At 44.3% G+C, this 19,412-nt stretch overlaps 6 protein-coding genes across 6 annotated transcripts; all 6 read right to left on the bottom strand.

Annotated features, from left to right (window-relative positions):
• Positions 1-1,544: 1,544 nt before the first annotated feature.
• COCVIDRAFT_115692 (hypothetical protein) lies at positions 1,545-1,799 on the bottom strand (the record flags this gene model as incomplete). Its single annotated transcript, XM_014694867.1, has 1 exon — positions 1,545-1,799. A coding segment is annotated over one exon (255 nt), but the record flags the coding sequence as incomplete, so codon positions are not given.
• A 238-nt stretch (positions 1,800-2,037) lies between these two features.
• On the bottom strand, positions 2,038-3,994 carry COCVIDRAFT_115694 (hypothetical protein; the record flags this gene model as incomplete). The annotated part of the gene is made up of 4 exons (XM_014694866.1): positions 2,038-2,744; positions 2,803-3,149; positions 3,201-3,820; positions 3,881-3,994. The coding sequence occupies 4 exons, from the start codon at positions 3,992-3,994 to the stop codon at positions 2,038-2,040; spliced, it is 1,788 nt and encodes a 595-aa protein (XP_014550352.1).
• A 2,150-nt stretch (positions 3,995-6,144) lies between these two features.
• COCVIDRAFT_43099 (hypothetical protein) lies at positions 6,145-7,526 on the bottom strand (the record flags this gene model as incomplete). The annotated part of the gene is made up of 3 exons (XM_014694865.1): positions 6,145-6,282; positions 6,341-7,302; positions 7,412-7,526. The coding sequence occupies 3 exons, from the start codon at positions 7,524-7,526 to the stop codon at positions 6,145-6,147; spliced, it is 1,215 nt and encodes a 404-aa protein (XP_014550351.1).
• Positions 7,527-10,555: 3,029 nt separating this feature from the next.
• On the bottom strand, positions 10,556-13,897 carry COCVIDRAFT_115699 (hypothetical protein; the record flags this gene model as incomplete). The annotated part of the gene is made up of 1 exon (XM_014694864.1): positions 10,556-13,897. The coding sequence occupies one exon, from the start codon at positions 13,895-13,897 to the stop codon at positions 10,556-10,558; it is 3,342 nt and encodes a 1,113-aa protein (XP_014550350.1).
• Positions 13,898-14,194: 297 nt separating this feature from the next.
• Positions 14,195-14,602, bottom strand: COCVIDRAFT_115693 (hypothetical protein; the record flags this gene model as incomplete). The annotated part of the gene is made up of 1 exon (XM_014694863.1): positions 14,195-14,602. One exon carries the CDS (start codon positions 14,600-14,602, stop codon positions 14,195-14,197), a length of 408 nt encoding a protein of 135 aa, XP_014550349.1.
• A 1,784-nt stretch (positions 14,603-16,386) lies between these two features.
• Positions 16,387-17,805, bottom strand: COCVIDRAFT_115700 (hypothetical protein; the record flags this gene model as incomplete). Its single annotated transcript, XM_014694862.1, has 1 exon — positions 16,387-17,805. One exon carries the CDS (start codon positions 17,803-17,805, stop codon positions 16,387-16,389), a length of 1,419 nt encoding a protein of 472 aa, XP_014550348.1.
• Between the last annotated feature and the right edge of the window lie 1,607 nt (positions 17,806-19,412).

Here is a 19,412-nt window from a genome sequence, read left to right as displayed (position 1 = left end):
CTCTATTGGGGCTTTATTTTGCTATATTATAGTAATACGCTAGCTATACTATGTAAGGAGATATTTAAGATCGGAGTAAAATGTGGAGACCCAGCTCTTAGCAACGTGGGTAGGCTAATAACTTCTTACCTATCAGAGTTATCNTATTANTATATTANACAGAAATAAAGCTTAGATTAAGGGCTACAAAATGAGCTACTAAACTTCCTGATTGGGTAAGTATTAGCAGAGTGAATTAAGAAAAACGATCCCGAGGTGGAGACCTAACTCACCACGCTAGCTAGATAGCTAATAAATAATCTATAGTGTAATATAATATAATAAAATATAGTTATAGTATGAGTAGGTAAAGTAATATAAATAAAGAGATAAAGTAGTTAAAAGAATACTCTAACAAAGGAGAGGCTATGATTATAAAACTCTAGATAGGTAGAGACTAGCCCTTGGAGACCTATCAGATACTCTTCAGTCTAGGAGCGTAATAGCTATACAGATATATTATATAGTCTTACCTAAACCCTTAGGTATCTCTCTAAGAATTCGATTTAATCTGCTTGTTAATATATATTGTGTCTATCTGCGAAACACCTTATGGTATTTTAGCTCTTAAATGTAAGATAGTTTCCTTTATAAGTGAATAAGTATTGTATAGTTTTGGTAGAGCGATAATGTAGAGAGGATAGTAGCTAGATTGAGGTTGGTAGCATAGAGAAAATAGGATTCCTCTAGAAATAGCAAGTTTCTCTAGGGGGCTAGCGTAGGGTAGCGTGGATTAATGTCTACACGGCGTTGGCTATTAGTTATGCTAACTATACTGGGCATAACCGCGGAGAAAACGTGGCTGAAACTAAGTAGGATACATCTAATCTAGTCTAATCTATCAAAACGCTGCTTAATCTAAACGTATTTTAGATGGTGCGCGCACAGCTTGAACTAAGATCCCATCGAGGTGCTATCCAAAGGGTGGTCAGCCCGTTACACAAGTAACACAAACAATCATCTATCGTGTGAGAGATTATCAACATTCTGGGGAACAAAACATGTTAGAAATAGGTCCATTCCATCGTTTTGGTAATGCCTCCCAAGCTGAAAGTCACTACAAGCATGATCTTCTGTCGTCTTAGGAGGTGGAATGCGATGACTTCTGCAGTAGGAAGTGAAGCTGTAATAATATCAGTGACGAAATTGAAGATAGCTGTAGAGTACCTGGATCTGTGAGCGCATTGCCCGGCTCCCCTACCGCTTCATTCGCCCACCATACAGCATAGCTATCCATACAGTTTCCAGTGCCCGGAGGTTTCCAAAAATCACTGACTGGACAGCACATAAACAATGTGACAAACGAGGAGACAAAGGCCCGCGCCCCATTCAAACATATGACAATCAAGTATGTCCTACGCTGATACGACGAGAAGAAGGGCATATATTATAGCAAGATGGACGCTTTGACTGTATCAAGGCCAAGGGTGAATAGCCGAATTGATGTCCAAAGCCATCTCAGTAATATTAGCTTCCTCTTCAAATTAAGAGGAAACAACGCATCCTCAGGTGCTCCTGAATTCGCCGTTTCCATCTAGCGGCGAGTGGTGGTCTGCGTGCCGAAAGATCTGCATCGTTAGACAAACAGCTGTGCTCACTGTTGTCGCAGATTGACCCCAGCGACATCTTTGACCAAGACGCGCGGACCCTGGTCGAAGACATACGTTTACGCATTGTGGCGCTCGATATTGGGGCGATAGTCCACGTTCGAAGCAGATGGGCACAAGGCTGGAGCGGCATGCGGGATTAGTCATGGGTAGGCAGTAGCTGGAACGGCCACCTTTGAATTGTTCACTATTTACACTTAGATCTCGCTACTATATGTGCTGTTATTCTCGTCGTGTGAAAGATTAGCACATGTGAAATGTCACTTGCTGCAACAGCTCACTATCTTCTGTGGGAACTAGGCGAAGAGCATACAGTGTTGTAGCTCCACGTCCTAGCATGAAATCAGGATACTTGTGCTTAGGAAGAGGAAGAACTAATTTCAAATCTGACCTATAGAGGAATTGGCAACCCACCACGTCTAACCATCCACTGCCAGTCGTTAGCAAGCGCCAATTGTGCCCGATATATCCTGTCCTTCTCAGACTGCTCGGTCCGTCCAAAACTCCTCCGAGTCAGAACATCCTCATGGTCAGCATCGATAAAGTACGGCCGGTCGACTTCACACGTTACATGTCGCTCGTTTGGTACTATTCCACGATGAAGATAATCTCTGATATGATTTGCTGCACAAGTTGACACGACAGAGACACTGCAATGCCCGACTCCCTTGATCTCCACCAATCGCGAGTCTCGAAACAATCGTTGAGCAGATTTTGCGGATATCAGGGGGCAAATGGGATCGATTGTCATGGATACGAGCAGCATGGGCTCTGCCGTCGCCACTGTCAGCTGTGGCGTATATTCCATTGTTTTGGGCACGATCCATTGCTGTTTAGTGTAGTAGTCGAGGTTTTCGCTCGGTCCAAACATGCTCATGTTGACGAATGAAAGGACGGTCCCCTTGAGAAACTCTTTGCGATCCTGGGTCCAGTAGTTCGGGCCGCTACGGGCATCATTGTTAAAGACAAAGTCGCTCGAGTCGTCTCCCATATCGAATGCTTCGTGCTGGGCGTAGGCTAACCAGGCGTCGGTGGCATTACCGTTGATGGCCTTTGCCAGGTTTTCTGCGAGTGCATACCACTTGAGCGGCCTATACACTAGAGAGGGCAGTATTAGTGTGGGATACAGTTGTAGTATGTCCTAGCTTTCACTTACGCGCGGGAAGAATGCCGTTGAAGAAGATGTTCTCATATGTGAGTTGACCCCATGCCGTATTGTTCACGTACACGCTCATAGGCTGCTCTTTAAGTCGCTCTCCGAGGTCCATCACTGCCTTATGCAAATCTTCAGCCCTATTTCCGAACGCTGATAGAGCGCATTTTTCTTTCTCCTCGATGCATTGGTGAAATATGCCCATAAAAGCGTTCTCCGTGTCAGTGTAGTGAATGCTATCAAAATCGCGGTCGTACCAGTGGAAAGCGTTGGACACTCCATCGATGATGATACGCTTCGATCGCTCGGGAAACAATTGCGCATACGTCTGGCCCAGAGTTGTACCGTAGCTAGAGGTTTGTCTTAGCCGGAGCACATCGAGACGAGTTCATGACGCGAACCTGAAACCCCAATAATACATATCCTGTTGTCCGACTACATCCAGAATACTATTCATATCGGCGGCAGTTTGAGGGGTAGTAATGTAACCACCCTGCTCTCCCATAGTGTCTTTGCAAGCTCGAACGAACCCCTTCGCCCAGGCATACATTTCTGCACTGTCATGCACAGCCTCCTTGCTGCGTACTGAACTCAATTTCGACTTTATCTCGTTGTTAGGATAGCATAGTGCACGAGGCACAGATCCACCAACCCCTCGTGGATCAAAAGAGACAATGTGCAAGCCATCGCCAACAACTCCTCTCAGCTGCGCCCCACGCCGGGTTATCAATCGTAGACCACTGCCCCCTGGTCCTCCAGGATTGAGCAAGAGATTCTTTGTCGCGTGCTCTCCACCACGTAGACGGATGACAGGAATGCGGAACGTCTTATCTTTACTCTTCGACATATTAAAATGATCCATTGGAACAGTGAGGTTAAAACATTCGAGTGGATGCCCGGCAACACTCCCACATGGCTGCCACGACACCTTCTCACCTCCATACTGATGCCCAGTGCCTCCATTGCCTAAATCCCAGCTCCGGCGTTGAGATAAAATGACAAACACGGCGCCCATCCACATCTGCCCGGGAGAGTGAGCTTGGAAATAGACTTGAGAGTATCAGTATGAAAGAGCACTCACCATCAGACAGGATGCTATGGCACCAAAGATGATTCTCCTCCATCCACCCGACCGAGGAGCTGTTGGAAGATTAGCATTCTCTCTATCGTCGAGGCGTTGGTAGCTAGGCGCCATTGCGTCGATGAATTCAAGACGAGGGCAACCATGTAAATCCAATGACAAGACGAGCCTGATTGTACAAAAGAATATGCAACACTCATTCTGACCATGTCACAAGGTTTAACTGTCTCTGGAGCGGTTATCACAATAGGCCAAGGACACTGCAACTAGATGCTAGCCCTAGTCTATCGGTCCGAGGATGTGCCGTGGCACGAGCTTAGCCGTCCACAAGCTGACAGTACTAGCAACGAACTAGCGGCCAAAAAGACAATGCTTACCCTGGGTTTACTCGGCTGCAGCCTTTGCCGAACGCAGTAAGTATGACTTGTTCACTGTATGCAACACAGTCATCCCTATCTTCCTGAGAATAACAGCGGCAAATCGTAAGCGTACACTCTTATGCACTTGCAGCTTCCGCTTTGCACATACGGCTAGATTACTATCTCGCATGAGTTATTAAATCTTCCAGTATACGCTTACTTAGATAAGGCTTAGGTTCTATAGATATCTCTATTTAATTAGCTAGAGTATGGAGAAGAAGATTAACCTATAGCATTACTAAGAAGAGCTAGCACTATTTAGGTAAGGTTACTATCAAATAGGAGAGACTTAGTATAGGATTAAAAGTCGCCTACTTATAGGAGCTGGAAGCTGCAAGTGCATGAGGGAGTGTGACTTCGCATTGCCACCTGCGAGATCCCCTGCATTGACCGTCTCAACCCCCCTATGCAGGGCAATAGAAGAGTTTAAGTATGTTTCGTGCGGACTAGTTGATGTCCGGTTTGTCGACGCTCTATAAGCCGCGGTAGAAGGCCTACAGGTGTACATGGTTTTACAAGTAACAAGAAGGATCATCTCCTTGACGAAGGATGGACTGACTGAGAGCCTATGGACGTCCACGTTAGAGGGTAGTGATCACCGTGGGGAGCTAATCACGTGATGTGATATCCTGCTAAGGGATAGTAGTGGGTAATTGGGATGTACCTGCTGTCCCAACCATCCCGTGGAAGTATACGCTCGAGAGATACACCAAAATAGTAGAAATAAAGGTATTCATGATATAAGAACGGATAGATTTTAAATTCATTATTATTAACATGCCCCATGGGTTCGCGAGCCACTTCTGCTAAGTTGTAATGGGCTGAACGCCCTTTGGATAGCTCCTCGATGGTAGCCCGGTTTAAGCTGTACGCGCACTATCTAAACTACCTTTAGACTGAGCAGCACTTACACAACGCGCTTAGACACTGCGATATAACCTTTCTCTAATAAGTAAATTAAAACCAGGCGAATAGAAGTGAATATTTCTTTATTTAATATAACCTCTTGTATACCTCGCGATCACTCCCTAGAGGGTAGGCTCTCAAAAGATCTACCCTGAGCGAAGATTCAAGTGTAGATAAAGCATATACCCGTCCATATTAGAGATATCATTAGACTTAAAGGTAATAACGAGTATTAGGAGGGCAAGAATGTACGTAGATTAAGGGAATGATACTACATTATATCGAAGATGTTTCTAAATCTAGATAGTGGCTGACATCCCTCGTCGCTAAGGTGGGCAGAGACTTTTGAAAGGCTCCTCTATATATATACTCGATATATCAGCGCGCGTATTACGCTGATTATTCCTTAGCATCACTAAGCTATTAATAGTATAGCCTTTTATAAACTTTACTATATATGTAGTATAGTAGTAAGATATATAATTAGTCTATTTGATAGTATAGTTATATCTCTAGCTATTTTTCTTGCGCGCACTTTCTATCTTTTTGTATGCCGTTGCATTAGAAGACGCCGTCTCTACGTTTAATAGAGTTCTGGATTAGACATTAAGCAGGAATGCTTGCTGTCTCTATCACGGATATTAGATAGGCTCAAAACAACAGCCACTAGAGCGTCGAGCATAGACGTGTGAATTAACCAATTCTTTGACTGAGAGTAAGACGTCATAAGCAATGAACCCTATCGTCAGTCTATACACATTACCTAAGAGACGAGTGAATTTTCCAATGGTTTCATATCGAGGGCGGCATAACGATGATATTATATGCTTGATTCATCAACGCGTTGAATTCCGGCATCTACCGGTCTAGTGTTCCCGGCCCAAGTTATCAGGGATAACAAGGATTGTTTGTTGAGGTTGTATTGTCTAATCAATGGTGTCATTCGTTTGGACTTCGAACGTCGAGACCATCCAACAGTACCCTGATTGCACACACTGTGGCTGCGGTTCGATCTGCATTTCCTTGGGGTTGAACGGACATGCCAAGCACGTTGAGTAGACTTGACAGGTTTGGTAACTGTGTGTAGAAGGTTAAGCCTGAGTGTGGGTTGTTCACATGGGCATCACCATCTTACCTGGTCTTGGAACCGGCGTCTCTGTTCCACCAGACTCCCCTCCGCGTTCTTGCCCTTGCTGTAACGCTTAACGAATCGAGAGAACTCCTCGTCCAGGACCTCCTCTGCTGATCGCAGAATCTCATCACGATAACATTGTACTTCCCACTCCGTCCATTTGTTTCTCGAGTCTTCTTCAATAGCGCGCAGGAGATCGACCAGTCCTCTTCGACGAGATCGTTGACGTCTGTGCTGAAGGGCAGGTCGACGTTGAAGATCCGCCGTGTAGTATTGTGTAGCGAATTCATCGACACTGTCAAAGCCCAGCTCGCGAATACTTTCAATCGCCTTCTCAATTTGCGTGGCAAGACATATTGGCGAGTCAATGCTACTGTTGGCCTTTCGTGAATCTTCGTTGCTCATCTGAGGCGCGTGCAAGTCAGGCGATCGATCTTCTGCTGATGATCCATCTCCTTTGTCCTGAGTCGAGTCATTCGAATTCAGACCAAAGTGGAGACCGAAGATGGCTGACAAGGGCGTGTTGTAGTAATCTGCCTGTTGCTTTTGCGAAACAATACGTCGACTCGAACCGGCCGTGTTGCTGCACGATTTGGAATGATAGCTCTCAGGTGTCCCTTTGGCTACAGTGGGAGCGTAAGGCAAGCCCTGTTCTGTGCAATCAAGATGGTCTGGATTAGAAGATTTGCTATTGTTTCGAGGTACTTCTTGGTCACTGTCGGCCGACCAAGGCATAGCATCCGGTCTGCGCAAAATATTGCCATCGCAACTCTGGACCATCTGAGCTGCAGGCTGCCGAGAAAGAGACGCAATATTGGCAGCCATATTCAAGTCCACATCGTTCAAGGTCGCTGACATGAACGTATCAGATACTCCATCCGATGAACGGCCAGAGGCACAGGGGAACGGGCCGTTCAGTGCAAGCTCCGCAGGGTAGGACCACAAGTTCATTTCGTCCTGAAATTCTTGTTGTCCAGTCAGCTGTTCTAGTATCTTAAGCTTTTCCCCCACAATTCGTCCTTGACTATGATTACTGAAAGCTCATGACGGGGAATGGAGGACAAATGGACATACGGTGTTTCCGTTGTGCTACTCGATTCTGTATACGCTTTCGCAATGTCTGATCAGAGATGTGGTGCCAATCATCATCATCGTTCGCCTCAGGTCTTGCACTTCTCTTTCGCGGCATGCTGATAGTTCTCAACGGTGCTTCCCTGATTGACAATGCTACTGTAGCGATAAAGACACAAAAGTAGCCTCTAGCGCGATCCATGCGCCTTGGCCTGGCCCTAGCTCTAGCCCGGATGTGCGTACAGGTGGCAACAGTGTTGTGAAATGCACCGCTGATTGGGGGAGCAAGAATGTCCTCCCGACTGGGTTGGCGCGGCAATTATAGAGCTTATGGCTCATCGACCCACGCTTGTATTAGCTTCGGTGTGGACAAAGTTTAAAATGCTGACATCTCGACCGCGCGAAATAAGAATGTTGAATGAGGGCAAGCGGCACAGCATTACGTCTCACAGATGGAGCTTTAGCTGCATATTACGGTCGATGCCTGAGGGATTTTCGTACCCCGAGAAACGCGATCTATGCGGCTTCAAGAAGCTCTACACTGATTAGCCGTGCTAAGATGTTCGGAAATCCCGTATGCAGATAGAAACTCATTGTAATGTGTGGGCCGAATCCAGCCTAGCGCGCACCTACGCGCCCCGCCCATGTGACCAAAAGGTAGGCACAAGATAATAAGCTTATCTTATCATCATGGTAGCTACGTATGTATACTTTACATAAACACGCGCATATATTATGACTCTAATCATAAGAGCCTACCTTATTATACTTGTGGAATAATAGATACTAAACTGTCTACCTATCTAGTACTTTACTTTACTAAGGTATCAGTATTTAGCGTAACCTCATCTAGATTCCTACTTACGAGTAAGCTAATAGCTATTTATTAACTTCTCGAGATAACTTTTAAGAAATACTAACCTATTTCGAATAATTAATATCTATACTAGCAAGCTAGAGTAAACTCATTAAATACTCTTATTAATAATATAATAAATATAGATAACTAGCTATTATATAAGTATTTCTTCTAATTATATCAACTCTATATTATTTATAAGTATCTTTAATATTAATATTTCTATCTTTTAAGTATTACTACACCTCTTTCTCTACTTACTATATAGAGTATTAGATAAATTATCTTAGAAGAGAATAGAAGATTATAACTTGATGTTGCTATAATTAGGAATATGTATTAAGTAAAATAAGAATTAATACTTCTATAAATACTAACCTTAGATAATTAAAGACTTGTTAATATATAGTACTCTATTAAAACTAAACTACTATCTTTGTTAAGTCTACTGTTACTACTATAAGTATTAAGAAGTTATAAATTATAACGGCGCAGGCAAGAATACTCGGATTAATATCGGCGGCAGTGTCACTTAGAGGCATATGGGAGTGCGTAGGACATTAAACGAGCCTCAATTTAAATAGATATCTATAGGCCTTATATAAAAGGATATTAAAAATCTACCTAATAAGCTATTATAGCAGTTAGGTTTATAAAGTTGTTTTTTCTACTAGGCTAAATTATACCCTAGTTTGGATCCTGTTTAGATATATATAGAAACGGGTGCTAAGCCGTTATATAAATAACCTAGTAGTAAAAACTATTAAAGCTAATAAATACTTATATATTAGCGAAAAATATTAGTAGTTATTAGCTAGTTCTAGATAATTTTAATGTTCTAAAAGCTTATTTATCTTCTTTCTTTTTTTATAATCTCTTTAAGAAACATACAGGCTGGTCATTGGGTCTCTACATTAGGATCTTAAAAACGCTATTATCTCCACCAATATTTACCCGATTAGGAAGTTTAGTAGCTTATTTTAAAGTTCTCTATTAGGGCTTAATTTTGCCATATTATAGTAACATGCTAGCTCTGCTATATAAGGAGATATTTAAGATTAGAGTAAAATATAGAGACTTAACTCTTAGTAAGGTAAGTAAGCTAATAACTTCTTACTTATTAGAGTTATTTTATTACTATACTAAGTAGAAATAAGACTTAGATTAAGGGATATAAAGTAAGCTACTAAACTTCCTAATTAGGTAAGTATTAGCAGAGTGAATTAAGAAAAACGATCCCGAGGTGGAGACCTAACTTACCACGCTAGAAATATAGCATTTACTTTAAATAATTAATACTTTATTATCTAACTATATAAGCTCCTCTTATGTAAAGCTATAAAAATCTTTTTTAAGTAATCTCTATACTTACGTTATAAATAGCTCTAAATTACGATATTATTAAAATATAAAATAAAGAAGATTTTAAGATAATTTTATAATATATTATTAATAACTCTCTATAATATAATCGAAACTTATATTAAGTTTATAATTATTACTAAGAACTTATATAAGAAAAACTTTATTTAGAATATAGTAAAGTGCTCTTAGCTTTTCTTAATACGTATATTATTAAAGACTATAATAAAATTTATCTTAAAAAAGTACTGAATATTTATACATTATTGAAAGCTTTTTTAATTAGTAGTAGTAAGTATTAGTTCCTAACTAAGATTCTAGTTAAGCTTTAGTAATCTATATAGAAATAGAGATTTTAATTAAACTTTATAATAAATAGAATAGAGACAGCTATGAAGAAGAAACTTAGATAGATAAGTCTTTTATATAAAATTCTCTTTACGCTGCGTTTATAGAGCTATAAGCTTTTTATAAACTACGTTAGTATTATTTCTAATTATATACCTATATCAAATCTTTAAACAATATCTACTTTTAAGTTCCTTAGTAAATAATAGTTAAGATTATAAGATTATATATAAATGCTTTTAAATAATAGAACTTATAAATATTATAATTTTAATCTATTTCAAAAACCTTAGTAGGTCTTAAGATATATCGAGGTAGTATAAAAATATCTATATTCTATTAAAGAACAAGTAGGTATATTAATGAATATAGGATGTAAAACTTGTTATACCTAACCACGTCTAGTAGAGAATAATCAAATACATAGTTGCTGTCGGACCTTGGGGTCGCCATCGAGTGTTGAACATCACGGATTCCGAAACGCGTTAGCGCCGGGGCCGGAACTGTGTATATACGCTTACTGTGTCCCTTCGTCCTGCTCGACGAATCAACGAAGAAAAGAATTACTCATTTAATAACTATAGCCCTTGAGATTTAACTAGGGCATGATAAACGCCTTGCATGCGCAGAAGGGCTTCATGGGCCCCCTGTTCGACTAACCTTCCCTTGTCCAAGACATAAATGATATCCGCATGTTGGATAGTCGCCAGCCGGTGAGCGATGGCGACCGCGGTCCGCCCTTGGCGCGTTGCTTCCAAGGCAGTCAGAACGAGCTTCTCGCTATTGTTGTCAAGCGCTGACGTGGCCTCGTCCAACAGCAGAATGGGCCTGTCGTGCAGGAGGGCGCGAGCAATGGTGAGGCGCTGCTTTTGGCCGCCAGAAAGCATGCTGCCGCCCGATCCGACCTGAGTATCGTAACCCTCTGGGAGGGAAGTGATGAAGTTGTGAATGTTGGCAGCTCGGCAGCTGGCGTGCAGTCTCTCCTCACTGACGAACTCAAAGGCATCTTGGCCAATCATTAGGTTTTCGCGAATTGTGCCCGAGAAGATGGCAGGTTCTTGACTGACAAGTGAGATCATCTGTCGGTAGCTGTTCAGGTGAAGCTGGCGAATATCCTGGCCATCCAATGTGATGCGGCCATGCGTAGGGTCGTAGAATCGCTCGAGGAGCGACAGGACTGTGCTTTTCCCACTGCCACTGCCGCCGACAATGGCAACGAATTTGCCCACGGGGATTTCGAGGTTGATATGGCGCAGAGCCATGGTTTGCGGACTGGAAGGGTACGCCATGGATACGTTTTCAAATACAATGTGCCCCTCATTGTCCTCGCGTGATACTCGCTTCCCTCGCTGGGACCACGAGTCTATCTCTGGCGTCCTTTCAAACAGCCGCTCCAGCTCATGGGCAGCAAGTGCTGCCTTGCTCATATTTGGAGCAAAGTTGAACAACGCGCCGGCAACTGCAGCTCCCCAAACTAGAGCAATAAGGCATATGTAGTACTGCGTCAAAGTGTATTCCCCTCGGGCGAGCAGAAAACTTCCATACCAAAATGCTAATGCAGAGGCCAGGAAATTGATCCCCTGAGATGCTGCGTAAAGTGCAGAGGTGCGAAGAATAGGCCCCAGAGATTGCGCAGCTTGCGTCGCCAGGATTGTGCTGTACCTGGCGAGCACATACCTCTCCAAGCCGGCAGAGGCGACAACCCGTATTGCACCAACGACCTCGCCCGCGTAGGCAGCGGCTTCCTCGCCAGCTTGGCGGATCTTGCTGTCGAAGACCATGATGACCTTGAGCCGGACCCAACCAAGTCCCGCGAGAATAGGTACGAGTGGAAGACAGAAGAGCGATAACTTCCACGCCACGCCCAGGGCTACGCCCAGGGCCAGGGCAATGGTCGAGGCAAAAGTGACAATACTGCCAATGACAATGCCACTCAAGCCCATCAGATCAGTGGCACTGCTGCTCAGCTTTGAAGCCATCCGTATGAGATCATGTGCCTTGTCATCAAAGTACCCAATGTTTTGACGCAGGATGGCCCGCAAAGTAGCATCGCGGACACGGCGGGCAAGTCTCTCTGTCGAAACGGCGAAGAAGACCCCGTTGAGTATGCCAACAATAAAGCCATAGATTCCCGTAATCGCAAATATCGACGTCCAGAAATCAGTTCTTCGCATCATTTCGTGTGCGTTTGTGAGCGAGAATGCGTTCAGCGTGTTTGCATACCAAACTGCGGGTATGATTAGATTGGCGCTGGCCAGTAAAGACGTAATAATGCCTCCACAGAGGTACCATCGCTCGGGCCAGTTCAACTGTAGAATCATCCATAGAGCACGCCAAACTGATGGCATATCATCTTGCTTTGCGAGATCCTTGTTGGAGCTGCTCGTGGCTTGGGGAGACTCTACGCGGTTTTTGACAAGTTCCTGCAGTTCTATATCGTCGAGGTCAAGGTCGTCGTCGTCGCTGCTATCATCTTCCCTCTCTTCGCTGTAAGCTCCATCATTAGTGTCCGATTCTGTCGTTGCGGTTCTCAGTTGATGCCTGTGGATGAGTTCTGCATAAAGTCCACGCTGTGCAAGCAGTTCGTCGTGGTTCCCTTGCTCGACGACCTCTCCAGCCTGCATCACGACGATGTTGTCTGCATTTCGTATTGTAGAAAGGCGATGTGCGATGACGATTGTCGTCCTGGTCTGAGAGGCAGACTCCAAAGCTTTTTGAATCACCTTCTCCGAGTGTGTGTCAAGGGCAGCTGTGGCTTCATCGAGCAGAAGTATCTTGGGATCCGAGACAATTGCACGAGCGATGGCTATGCGCTGACGCTGTCCACCGGACAATGAGTGACCCTTCTCGCGGAGTTCGGTATCGTAACCCTGAGGCAGTGCCATGATGAAGTCATGTGCGTATGCCGCCTTCGCGGCTGCAATCACACGCTCTCGATCCTCCTTATCATTGGTCGCCACTTTTGCAGAGCTAATTAAGCCATGGCGAATGTTTTCGAAGATTGTGGTGTTGAACAACGTTGGTTCCTGCCCAACATAGGCCATTTGCTTCCGCCACCAACACAGGTTCAAATCAGCCAGGTCAACACCGTCAACGCGTATCGATCCCGCTGTGGGCTCGTAAAACCTCTCCAGCAAGCTCAGGATGGTACTTTTGCCACAGCCAGAGAGACCAACCAAGGCAGTAGTCTTCCTAGCCGGTATAGAAATGTTGACGCCTTTCAATGCTTTGGTTTTCCTTCGAGAAGGATAGACGACCTCCACATTCTCGAGCTCGATGTTACCTGTCAGCCTATCGGGAATGAATCCGGTGTTCTCAAAGGGATCCATCGCAGACCGCCTATGGATAATCTTGAAGGTGGCACTGAGGCTGCTCATGCTCGCCACAAAACCTTCTAGGAGAGGAATGACACGAAGCATGGCAAAAGCACCGTTGACCACTGTGATCGTCGTGGCAACTACAGCTGCCACGTCAGAATCTCCTCTGCTCAGGAAGTACTTGGCGCCGGACCAAAATCCTAGCGCATACGCCCAGTTGGGCATGCCGCTCGACCAGCCAAATGCAACTGCCATGTAGACGCGTGACTTGATACCGTATCTCTCAGCGCCGCGAATGAACTTGTCGTACTTTTCAGCCAATTGATTTTGACTGTTGGAGGATACGACGTGCCTGATGTTCAAGATCGCTTCATACGCAACGTTGGAGCCGACAGAGTAAAAGTCCTTGGATATTTTGGAGTTTTTGACCGCAAAGCGCGAGGTTCCCGTAGTCACCAAGATCATGGCGACTAGAATGCTACAAAGAATCAAAGCCAGCCGCGCGTTCATGATGAAGGCAATGGCGAATGCGGATAGAAAGTTTGACGCCGCAGTGAGAGCGAGAGCCGATTTACTCGTCAGTGCCTCCTGCACTTCGATCATGTCCGAGGTAATGTGAGTTGTGAGCTGACCAATGCTGACAGTGTCGAAAAAACTGATGTTCTGGCGCACAATTGCCTGCAGATAAATCCTCCGCAGTCGACGCACAATTCGCTCGCCAGACCAGTAGAATCCAACTGTGCAAATGTAGGATGAGACAAATTCAACCGCTGCAAGATATACGAAATACCATGCAAAGTGATCAGTCCGGCCAAGCAGTTCTCCTGGTGATGTGGAGCCATCCGCGAAACCGACAAACACTCCCGTGAGTTCACCAAAAAGTAGCTATCGATTCAAAGGTCAGTCTTTTTGTCGCTTGTCTTTGTTGGAAAATGGGATGATTGAGAGAGAAGGTGGACGAACAGATATGAATGGGTTCGCAGCTCCCGCAACAAGACCAGCCATTGAGCTCAACACAATGGCCATTTTGTCCCGTTTGGTAGCATACGACCACAGAGAAAACTCCTGGTTATTGCGAGTAGATGGAAATCCATTGAGTTGACGATCAAGAACGGCCCTGTTTTGTTTACTGAGCGCGACACTTTGCCCGTCACAAACGGCATCAAACCCTAGTGGAGCGGGACTCTCGTCATCGTCCTCGCTAATAGGACGCAAGGGGATGTACTCGGCTTCATTCTTGTCCGAGAGATGTAGTGGAGTGTCCTCATCATCACTGTCCATTGCGTAGTGTTGCGAACTTCGAGGCATGGCGCAGAAGTACTTGCAACAAACGTCTCAGCGTTACTATGCTTTACTTCTCACCCTCTAAATGCGCGAATGCTATACACGGGAGCCGCAACTGTAAGCGGAACAGTCAGAAATCAGACACAACCTCCCTGACATGCAAAGTCGTCGGAGCTAAGCTATATTCGTCTGATAGTAGTCAGATGCTCCGTGCAAGGGTCATCGGCTACCCGTGCCAGGTATCAGCTTATTAAGCTAGGTCAGCTGCGCTGACACTCGCCTGCGGCGAGTGCCGACCCTTAATACGATACAGTCGTTAGCGATTGCGGCTTCACCCGTAAACACGATTGCACGACAGATTTAAACAGCCCTACCTTCCGCATATAGCTTAGTGTCCGCTATCTACTACGAACTAGGCGATGTAGTTAGCTAATTATTAAAATACTAATAATAAATTTTACAGATGTCGCATAGAGAGATAAAGCTATAATCGCTAGCTACTATATTACCTTTAATCCTACATCCTTTTTATCTCTCTATTACTTTTATCCCTACTTAGAACTAGAGTTTCTTTCCTCTATTTGTTATATAGTGCATCAGGATAGTTATTATAAAGAGATTTTGGCTCCGGCCTTTCTAAGAAGAGTTTCTAAGAGAAAGGACTCTAAGATTTATTATAACTAGCATCGAAGGCTAATCGTATTAAAGTAACGATAGCTCTAAGTAATAGTGGATTAGAGTTCTACTAGTAGAAACAGAAGTATCAGTAATAAAGATTCTAGAATAGATGCATTCTATCATATCTTTTACTATATTTAAAATCTAGCTATATAGATTAGAGAATTAGTTTCTTTCTTCTCTATAATAGTAATAGGCGCTTTATTCTACCAAAGTAGCTTAGCTTTAGATATCTACTAAAATCACCAGCCTTAAGTAGGATAAAAAGTGAAAACTAAGTCTACATTTTATTATTATATAGACTTCACGTTATTATTAAGAGATTGTTCTTAGAAGACACAGTGAGTATTACTTCTATTAATAGTAAACTACTAGTTAGAAAGCTTGGATGACCATCGCTACCTAAGCTATAGGGTGTGTTATAGCATATCTAATATCTAGTTGTGCAGGTTAGGGAATCAGTTCTTTTTCTTTTTCTCTGCGATCATACTTTATTACTAGGTACTTTGCTTAATTAAATTATTATATATTAGTTTGTTAGGACATAATAATCATTATTAAAACTATTACGTCTCTTTATATAAGTATACTAATCTACTACTTTACTAGATACGTTCTATGGAATGCTGGCGCAAAACTTACTAGCCCTAGTGTGGAACTTAGAGAAGTACAGAGCTTAACCCCGTGCAATGATAAAACGTGTACGTATTAGTAACTAAATTCGATCACTAGACTCTTAATAGAAGATTTTACTAACCATAATTCCTGAGTATTATTATAGTTGTATTGTAATAGTCGTGTGGTAGTTATGTACTTGATGGGATTTTAGCACGTCCGGGTACTCGCCCATCTTAGACATTATAAATTATTAGCCCGCATACACTCTACTAGGCCCTTGATCATTCGCACTACTCTCACATACCTTCCTGACCCTTGCCTAGATTCACAGTCACCTGAAGCATGACAGAAATGCGCCGACATGGTTTCAAAGCATAGCTTGTTGTGGATGTCTCAACTCACATATTCTGCTGACAGCACTCAAGAGGCATTTTGGTGCTGACCCACAATGTTACCAAACCGATTGCACAGGAACATTACATGAGATTTCATGCGATGTGATTTCGTAATGGTCATCCCAAGGTAATGATATTGCTTCGTCTTGTTTCCTCGATGTAGTCATCCTTGGTGCCCGTAATGACCAACTGTAGCGTTCGGCCCGGCGCATGGCCAGAAAACGTAAGTGTCTCTCGTTGCTTGACATCAAACACATTGTCGCTATCACCCTTACCATCCACAAGCCATTGGGCTTTCAACGCAACACCTGGATCCCAACGCCCAACGCTGGCTTGCGGCTCAGCGTGCAAACGCCCATCAGACTGATGAGAGGGGTACATGTCAATATGAGGTGGCGACTGGCGGGTGAGCGCTGCTTGACGGCCCCCGAATGCCAAAACGTTGTCCCACAAATTTCCTCTCGATGCGCCTCGAGTGTACTCATCTGAGAGCGGCGTTTTCCCTTCGGGGGCATGATCCGCGACCCATTGAAGGAGCAAGTCAAGGTAGATCCATTTCGGCAGCAGATTGTACACCCCACCATGTGCCTCTCCCGGGAATACCGTCACATTAGCCCATTCTGGCCCTCCATTTTCAGTAACTCGCATGCGGAACTGCTCAACACCTTCGTTGAGATAATAGCTATCCATACCGCCCACGTAGATATGTATTCTCCCTCGAAGCACTTCCCCTAGGTTGAGTTTGCTATCCCAATTGCTGAGTATATGATGTGTGAGATCCATAGGTTTCCAGAGTTCCACTACATCTGGATAGATCTCTCCTGTAATCTTGTCCCAGGCAGCGAGGGGATACCCGTTGAGCCCTTGCACGCCGAATACGGCAAACCAGACATCAGTCTGTAGGGCACTACGCCCAGACGTCCCAAATGTGAGCTCCCAATGATTCTCTTCTTCCATGGTGACCTTGACGCGCTCTACGCTGTCATCGTCAACCTTCCGGTTTGATGGTACCGGGAGGCCGTTTCGGACATGAGCTTCTGCCTGCTCATAAAGATTGTTGTCCTGGTGTCGGTGAAAATCGAGACTATCTGGATAGGAAGCGAAGCACGCGCCGTACAGATCTGGCCGAAAGATGACACTGGCAGCGGCCGCCCAGCCCCCGGTAGAACCACCTTCCTGTATCCGCGCATAAGGTTGCGCAATCGTGCTGAACATCATGTCCAGATGGGGCACTAGTTCGTCGTTCAGGGCGTCGCCATACGGTCCCAGATTCGGCGAATTCACAGCGTAGGAATCGTCATAGAATGGATTCTCATGGCGAAACATGACAACAATGACCTTGGGAGTCGGCCGTGCTGGTTTCCCGTCCTGAGCTGGAATCGTGCCGCTGTGCCAGGCTTCTGTGAAGGCTGCATCGTGACTCCACCAACTCTCGCCCCCAAGCCAGTGAAACTGAGAGTAGACGACGGGATAACGTGTACGCGTGTCCGACGCATTGTACCCGGCGGGCAAGAGAACTTTGGCGCCGATATACATGTCTCTGTTCCAGAAGCTGCTCAGAGAGTCGCTTCGGATCTTGACATATTTGAGCAGCTCGGTGTCTTTGTAATTCCCCTGCGAGCAACCACCAATCTCCATCCCATCGAAGGGAATGGGTTCGACGGTTGTCTGGAATTGCAGGCTGATCGTCTGGGTTATCCCGCGTCGAATCTCGAATTTGCGTATATTAGTACTGAGGCTCCCACTCCCTCCGAAGGCAGGATTGCCATCTCCACACGGAAATCTGATTGTCACCATAGATCCATCGCTCCGTATAACCGTTTCGTTATAGATATTGAGAAAGGCTTGAACAAAGTACACTCCTTGGGGGGTTTCGTCCAACGCACGGATGGGCCATCCGAACACCCCAATTTCTATATTGTCGGCACTCCCGCCCGTGAGTACCAAGTCCTGTCCATAGAAGCTGTAGACGTTCTTGCCGAAAAATTGTGTCGTCGTATGTCTGACATCTGTATTGCGGAGGTCGTCTTTAGTCTTCCCTAGCAAGAGAAGAACCCTGCCTGATTCCACAGTATCCGATAGTAACCCGGGCGCTGTGGTGATGTGTACTGTAAGCTTCGGACCAAAAGTGGCGACAGCCTGCGCCCAGGCGTAATACGCGGCAATGCTGCCAATACAGAAAAGCACAACCAGTGTGAGTTGTCGATCACTAAATTTGATCGCCTTCTTCGGTTCATATGATGGCCACCGCCAGCAGATGGGACGACGAGAGTTCCAGTAAGAACTCATATCAAACCACCCAGCGAAACAGTATAAGGAAAAGACGCCAGCATTGATCTTTGAAACCCACAAGAAAACGGAGCTGGAGTAGGAAAATACCTACTTGAGCGCCCATCCTGAACCCATGCTCTCATTTCAGTTGTCTAGATTTGCCGATAAACGGCTAGTTCATTCTGTGTGCATATGTTGCTATCATCACATGGTTACAAAGCTGACTTGTGCTGAATTAATCAGCCTTACTCATTTCTGACTATGTATCTGAGCAGCTTACCGGTACATTTCGACTTTCTAGTCATCGCCCGAGCATGAAAAAACATGACAAACAGCGAGAAATCCATTTTCAAAACTATCGTGACAAAGGGCTAGAAATACACCCGCTAATAGTTGTAATAGTCTCTATCGGCTATTGCGCGCCCCCCTCGCGTTAGTTTAACACTTATAGAGCTACTTATACTACCCTAGCTAGTATAGATAATAAAATCTGCAAGTAAGCTACTTAAGATAAAATATCTACTAGATATAATATAGTACTATTAGACGTAAGATCTTAGAGTAAATACCTTAATTTAGTATTATAGTTAACGTACCTTACGGGTTCGTGCATCACACGGGTTCGTGCATCACTTTTGCCAAGACCCTACTAAAACACCTACCCTACCTAAATATTGTAATCACAATACTTTTTATAGCCCTATAGTAAATATTAAATATTACTTACTCTCTAAACTTTTAAATAAGATATACATCTCTCTATATAACGTACTATAGCTATCTTTAAGATAACTTAATTAATAATAAGCTAATAATACGTAAGATAGACTCTATAAGTAGATTACTAGCCTAAAATAATAAATTTAACTAAG

The sequence above is a fragment of the Bipolaris victoriae genome (assembly GCF_000527765.1).
Source record: "Bipolaris victoriae FI3 unplaced genomic scaffold scaffold_200, whole genome shotgun sequence".
Lineage (NCBI taxonomy): Eukaryota > Fungi > Ascomycota > Dothideomycetes > Pleosporales > Pleosporaceae > Bipolaris > Bipolaris victoriae.
This window is presented reverse-complemented; position numbering and strand designations above follow the sequence as displayed.